The following is a 6,900-nucleotide window of genomic DNA, read 5'->3' on the forward strand; positions in this document are numbered from 1 at the left end:
GATAAAATAATTTTTGATGAAATAAGATATAATAGTTGTTATAATTCAAGAAAAGCAAAGTAGAAAGAACTTCTATAAACTTTTTTTTTATCTAATTACCGAATTGATCTTTTTTCTGAGGAATGTTTTCACAAAAAAAATATTAAGAACGAAGTATTGGGCTAATTTGAGTGTTAACAAGTTGAAATAGATGAAAATAAAATTAAAATTTTATATATATAAATTTTTCTAAATATATGAAATTATATGAATATCCTTACAAAGCTGATATTTGCGTGTATATCATTATAAATATTTTTTTTGTATGTATATTCATTAAAATTACCGATCATTTAAATATTAAACCATTAATTTTTTAACAATATTAGATAGTGTATGCATATATACAGAAAAAAAATATAGGAGTATATATACAAAATCAATATTTTATAAGGATATATATAAATATTAATTTTATGAGAATATTTATATAAATTTTAATATTTAGGAGGTTATGTACGTTGAAAAAATGAAAATAAAAAAAAAGTGAATTTTGAAACTAGCTTTTCATGGATTCAACTTGTGCCTACCAGCAAAACACTCTCTCTCTCACACGCTACATCTGTGAGCAACTAGCCACGTCAGCACCCTTCAAGTGATGAGTCAATAAATGAGGCTCTATCTAATCTACACACATCAGACAGGTCAGCATCCACCTGAGCAAGCCAGCTTGAGGCCATCCATTCTTTGTTCCTATTTTCTTGTTGAGTTCCATCAGCACTTCAGGGTCAGCTCTCAACTCTCTTTGACCCCCTATTTACTGAATCACTAACAATAAGTCATTCAAACTCTCTTTTTACATCCTCTTCTATTTGACTCCAGCCATTCCCTGTATCTCCCATGAAATTAAATCACTGAAACCCATCTATCACCAGCCAAACATTACCATCATTGTTTTTCACCAAAAAAAAATCTAAAACTATTAATTTCATTTTAAAATGAAGTAAAAGTAAAATAAAATAAGCAAACAAAATAAAATAAATAAAAAGATCAGAAACTCCGCGGTCGATATAAACGAACCCACCAGCTCCAAATCGCACCGCATTTCCCCCCTGCGCGTAAATCCGTCCTTTTCTTGCTGTTTTTTGTTTTTTTAAGGCCACCATCCGTTACCATGGAATACTTCGCCCCTTTGAGAACCGTGCCACTGAGCTTACGCCGTCGTCACGAAGCGGTGACTCCACAACGGCGGTACCCCGTTACCGCTCAGCTCTTCCACGCACCTCGCTCCCTCGCTCTTCACCCTCCGCGCCACCGCCACCTCCTCCTCTTTGTCATCCTCCTCCGCTGCCACTTCTTCTTCGATCTCTTCTTCCTCCTCTTGTTCTGGATTGGAGATCATCACCTGGAGATTCGGATCTCCGACGAGCTCCAATCGGAGGCGGCCGTCGCGGCGGGATGCACGGAGCACCTCCGGCCGCTCGATCCGGACCTCCGTGAGCACGACCCGGCCATCCTCCCTCACCACACGCATGAACCGGCTCCGCCGTCCGTCCCGCCCCACCAACCACGGCAGCGGCGGTGGGAACTTCGCCTCCGCCCTCCACCGCCGCGGCCTCCTCCTCCTCCCCCACGGCCGCGCCTCAAGTCTCCGATCATCCTCCTCCGGCGTCCACCCCCCGATCTCGTCGATCCCCATCCCGCCGTCGTCGCAGCTCTCGGAGCCGAGGTTTTCGGTGCAGAGGCGGAGGTTTCCATGGTCGAGCTCGTGGAGGCCGCGGGCGCCGAGGTCGCCGGTCCGCTGCGGTGGCTTCCCTGCGGGGCCAACAGCGGAGGACTCGACGATGTTCGGCGGCTTGGGGGTGTCTCCGACGAGGAGGCGCAGGCCGTCGGCGTCGGGGGAGGGGATATTCCGGCAGCGGTAGGGAGGGTTCCGGCGTTCGGTGGACTGGTCGGAAAAACCCAGTAAGGTATGGATCTTGCACAGAGTCAGCATGTTTCCTTCTTTATTTTTCTTTATTTTTTTTTCTTTATTTTTTTGAATATTTTATTTCATTTTGTTTTGGAGCGAGCGTTGCTCTGGTGCTGCGAAGGAGGAAGTGAGAAGAGAGTGGGAGCGGTATAAGAAGGGTCTGGGTTGGAGATAGGGATGAGTGGCAGCTGGGGATTATCTTTCTCTTGCACACTAAAAATAGTAAATGTAACGTTTTTTCAAAAAAAAAAAAAAAAAAAAAAAAAAAAAGGCCGTTATGGTTATATTTATTACCATACTGTCATAATAATTATTATAATAATTACAGTTTGTTGTGATATAATTAATGCGGCTAACTTTCAACCAAAAGAACCTGACACCGCTATTTTTTCTAAAGTTCAATTCTATTGCGTCAATTTCTTTTCAAAGAGATGGTATGATTAGGAAAAAAAAATATTTTTTTCATTAAGTGAACTTTTCATTATAATGCTATTTACAATGTTGATTAATTTAATAGTTGTATTACATGTTATACGTTTAAGTCTTAGAGAAAATAATTAATGATTCAAAGTTTATAATGATTTACTCAAACTGAAGATAATTTACATTTAAATTTTTTAATAGCCAAAAATCATGTATTTTGATGGACTCTAACCTAAATATCAAGTAGGTGTTAAGATGAATGATATTAAATGATCTTATATTTTATGATGGTTTAATCATTGAAACATGGTAAATTTAAAATCCTGCCAAATTTGAAAATGTGTGCATCATGATTGATGAGGTAGATTTTAATTTATGTATCTCTCGTATACTGTCGTACACTTGTTAAGTGATACAGTTTATTTTGTCCCTACTTGATGTATAAGTTAACGGCAATATCAATTTGTCAAACTTTGTGATTATGTATAAGCATTAGGTGGAAATATTCAATTTGGCCACGTAAAGGGGAAAAAAATATTCATGGCTATCATGTGAATTGGCCCAAAAGTATATTTCAAATGATATAAAGTTATAGCATACCAATTCATTGCAAAATCTATAAGACCGATAAACTAGTAACATTTTAGGATAATAATTTTTTTTTGTAGACAACTCTTATCACATGAATAAACTGTAGCCAATATTATCAGTCCGCTGCTCTCAAACAATATCAAGGCCCAATTGTTTCAAATCTTCTTTCCTATTTTGTTAACCAAAAAATTGGAAGCTATTATCCTCTTCATACACATTAAACTCTAAGAGGCCATTTGATTAGGGGAATCTGGCATGGAAAAATGATTTCCATGTCAGATTATTATATTTGGTATGAAAAAAGAAGAAAGAGATGGTAAAAAAGTTGATGGGCTCCATGTTTACTTTTCAGAGAGAGAAAGTAAAACAAATACCATAGGAGGGTCTGTATTTGATAAATTTTCAAATAACAGTAATCTATACTCGAAAAAAAATGCTCCTAATAAAGCTGCATACATAATTATTGAATTTGTTCTGATATCTTTCCAAATTCATTCCATAAAGAATTTTTGTAAAAAATTTAAGATGGAGATGATATTATATAAAGGACTATGTGATTATAGTCATTATATAAAAACTAATTGGAGATGACAATGCTATCATAATATTAAAAAATTATTTTATATTTAAAAATATATTTATAAATTTGATCATATTCCTATGTAGATTTATCTTCAATTAAATATAATATTTTAGATAAATGATTCTTATGAATTATTACATACCCCAACTAAATGGATCCTAAAATTCCGAAAACTACAACCCATGCTCCAACAAGGATACCAGGACAAGTTGAAATTTAGCTAACAATAGTGGTTTAGTTGTTCTAAATATCCATTAGTCGATGCTTTCAGAGATCCCACATCTTACTCTGCCTTGCAGCCACAATTGAACTAAAGGGTTTGCTTCATATAGTTATTCTTACCATAGTTGAAGAGGAGTAAGTTAACTTTGAAAAAGAGAGAGAGAGAGAAATCAATCTTGCACCTTTTTCACGAAATGTTTCTTGCATATAATAAACAAGTGTAATAAAAATTTCAATTTATGATCAAATCATGAACGCCTATCAAGTATGCTTCTTAAATAGATTATCTCAAGTGTTCCATGTTAATTTGAATAGCATTGCTCTCCGTCGAACACCAAACGTTATCATTGTCTTTTTTTGTTAAAACAGAGAACTATTAGCTTTATTTACGAAGAAAAAGAGTTAGAGGAACCATGTACACGGTAAAGTTGATATTGAACAGACACGTGGACTGAAGAAAGAAGAAAGCAATAACTGTAGTTACTTGACCATAACGACATAAAAAAAAGTAGTTGGACAGCACACAACCTCGAAGACAGAACAGATGTGTAAAGGTGAAAAGTCAGCTTAGACAGAAAGCCAACCATGCTTTTACAATAACTTGATTGCAGCTCCATCACCATCTTGTACTTGCAATAACCACTTCCCTTGCTCATCATTTTGACACATGTCCATTTTTGGCAAAAAGGGGTGTTTCCCAAGTCTAAACCCTCATATCTCTATTTATTCTTCCCATCTCCCCTCACTCATCCTCTTCTTCAGCCTTTCTTTGGACTCATGCTATTGGTAACAACACCTAATGACTTTACCAACTATACCAATTGGCACTCTCCAGTAACTCTTAAATTGAACGAAAAGCTTCATTGCCATTCAGATGCTGAACAACTTCATTTTGAAAATATCTCTAAGCTAAAAAAATTAGTTACAGAGTTTACAAGTAAGACTTCAATTATTGAGCCATCTAAATAAAAAAATATAAAAATACAAAGTTTACAAGTAAGACTGCAATTACAAGTAAAACTTTAAAGTTTTGGCCAGTTTGGTACCTTTTGTTCTCTTTGTTTTTTAAAAAATAAAAGAGATATAGAATCTAATGCAGAAAACATATTTGGTCACCATATTTTTGTTTTTGTAATAACTTCCATTACTTATAGAAACGATGCTAGATGCAATTTTTATTTTTATTTTTATTTTTGCTTTTTTTTTTTTTTTTCCGAAGAAATCAGATACTAATTGTTGGTCCGGTCATACGTGGAATGCCGTACATAATTGAGAGCCTGGAGGACTCGTTCAAAAATGCTGTGCTTCTCAGCGAAGTGTAAGATGACACTAGGTTGATGAGGTACCTTTTCAGGATTTACATTACAATCATCAACTTGAGCTCATCCTCAAAGTTGGCAACAAACTAGAGAGTGCAGATAAATACAATTGCAAACATAAACCAAGAAGCACTGTGCATTAATACATAGAAAAAAAAAAAATGGAACACATGCACTCATTTCTCCAATTAACTTAATAAATTATGATTGTTGAATTACTCACATTTGGACTAGTACATGCAAGAGGAAAGCGGAACCATGCCTTCCTGTTCTTCGTACAAATTAAACAATCTTCTTCACATGAACATCACACCGAAGCATGGGTGAGTGTTGCTAAATTCAATCAGAGTTCTGTGTGTTCCCGGTTGGAGCATACCCTATTCCATGTCGATTGTTAGGGAAAACCATGAACACAAAACTAGCCAGGCCACCAACCACGGTGGGCAAGACCATGAGCAATGTCTTCTCCTCAAACTTGAAAGATGGATAAAAGCATGACACAGTGTTGTCATCCAACAATGCAATCACTGCAAACACAATCAGTGAGAGGAAGGCATGAACAAAATCTCCAAACCTTAGCTTGTACTTCGATAGGTCCTTCGAGCTAGCATTCGGGTCTGAGAAGGACCACAGCCCATCCTTTGTCACCACACCGTAGTAGACCCTTCCATCACCACCAATATAGCTATCAGTGAAGGAGGAGAAGCAACAAGAGAAGCCACAGATGGTGAGGAGCGCGCCGCTCAAGTACTTGTTGATGGTGTGGCAATGGCCAGTGTTGGTTAACAGAGGATTGAGGAATTGGAAGAGGAAGACGGTCCCAGTTGGGAGGAGCTTTATGAGGTCAGCTATCCCTTTGAAGGCCCTATCCCCCATAGTTTCTGCATTGCTTCTAGTGGACTGGGATGCTGAATTCATTTTCTCAGAGGATTTTTGGTAATATCCTGCCATGTTGTTTGCTGTCTTGGAGTGATCTATTGTCTGAATCCCTGGCTATCTAAAAAGAGTATTCTTCTCTTCATATTTATAGCTGTATGGGCTGCCAAAAGTAGAGGAAGAGAGGAGAAGGTTGCTTCCAAGTACGGTGAGTTTGGCAAGAATATTTTTGCTTACACTCTTGGGTATGTGAGCTCACCCTTACCCCATGGGCCCACCTGAGCTTCTCTTTAAAGGAGTATTCATAATGTGAATAGGATTCTCATTCTATTCTGCCAAGAAGAGAGCCACACTATTTTTCCTTTCCTTAAAGGAAACAAGAAAAAAAAAAAAAAAAGGACAAAAAACAGAGAACAAAGGTGATTAGGGCATTCACACCAGCTAATATAAATAAAGAAATATGGTGACTGGGTTAAATGAGATAACAAGGCACAGCAATAAGGTGATGCGGGGAAGCAAGCCCAATTGATAGAGACATGGTACCATAATTATAAAGTCTTATTCCATCAAGCATAGCCTTGGCTTGGAATCCATTCTGGAACAGGGATGAACTCCATACTCCACCTTTTCAAATGCTTTTCTGAGGCTAGTTGCATGGCCGTTCCGGCACCCGGCACCCCGGAAACATGGGTGACCTCCTTAAATTATTTGCCGACCGATGCTTAAAAGGTTTGGAAGTCCATAGTTGGTTGGTGACGTCAAAATCAGATGTACAAGTCATACCAAAGCTTTAATATTCCGGAAACCATACTTGCTGAAGTTTCCTTCCAATCAGACTACATTAGAACGGATTAGCTTGCAAGACATAATGAGGATTAATAACGTTGACTTAGTTAGTTTAGAATTTTTTTTTAAAAAATATGTAGTCTTGAATT

General features: G+C 37.4%; 2 protein-coding genes across 2 annotated transcripts; both read right to left on the reverse strand.

The window, feature by feature from the left end:
- Positions 1-882: 882 nt before the first annotated feature.
- LOC109505493 (uncharacterized) lies at positions 883-2,062 on the reverse strand. The gene has a single exon (XM_019848262.3). It carries the CDS (start codon positions 1,973-1,975, stop codon positions 1,193-1,195), a length of 783 nt encoding a protein of 260 aa, XP_019703821.1. The 5' UTR covers positions 1,976-2,062; the 3' UTR covers positions 883-1,192.
- Positions 2,063-5,198: 3,136 nt separating this feature from the next.
- LOC105038102 (protein DMP2) lies at positions 5,199-6,240 on the reverse strand. The gene has a single exon (XM_010913790.4). The coding sequence runs from the start codon at positions 6,038-6,040 to the stop codon at positions 5,429-5,431; it is 612 nt and encodes a 203-aa protein (XP_010912092.1). The 5' UTR covers positions 6,041-6,240; the 3' UTR covers positions 5,199-5,428.
- Between the last annotated feature and the right edge of the window lie 660 nt (positions 6,241-6,900).

The sequence above is a fragment of the Elaeis guineensis genome, chromosome 1, assembly GCF_000442705.2.
Source record: "Elaeis guineensis isolate ETL-2024a chromosome 1, EG11, whole genome shotgun sequence".
Classification (NCBI taxonomy): Eukaryota; Viridiplantae; Streptophyta; class Magnoliopsida; order Arecales; family Arecaceae; genus Elaeis; species Elaeis guineensis.

Coding starts and splice junctions, on each gene's coding strand:
- LOC109505493 (XM_019848262.3), bottom strand. CDS start 1,975: ATGCTGACTCTGTGCAAGATCCATACCTTACTGGGTTTTTCCGACCAG.
- LOC105038102 (XM_010913790.4), bottom strand. CDS start 6,040: ATGGCAGGATATTACCAAAAATCCTCTGAGAAAATGAATTCAGCATCC.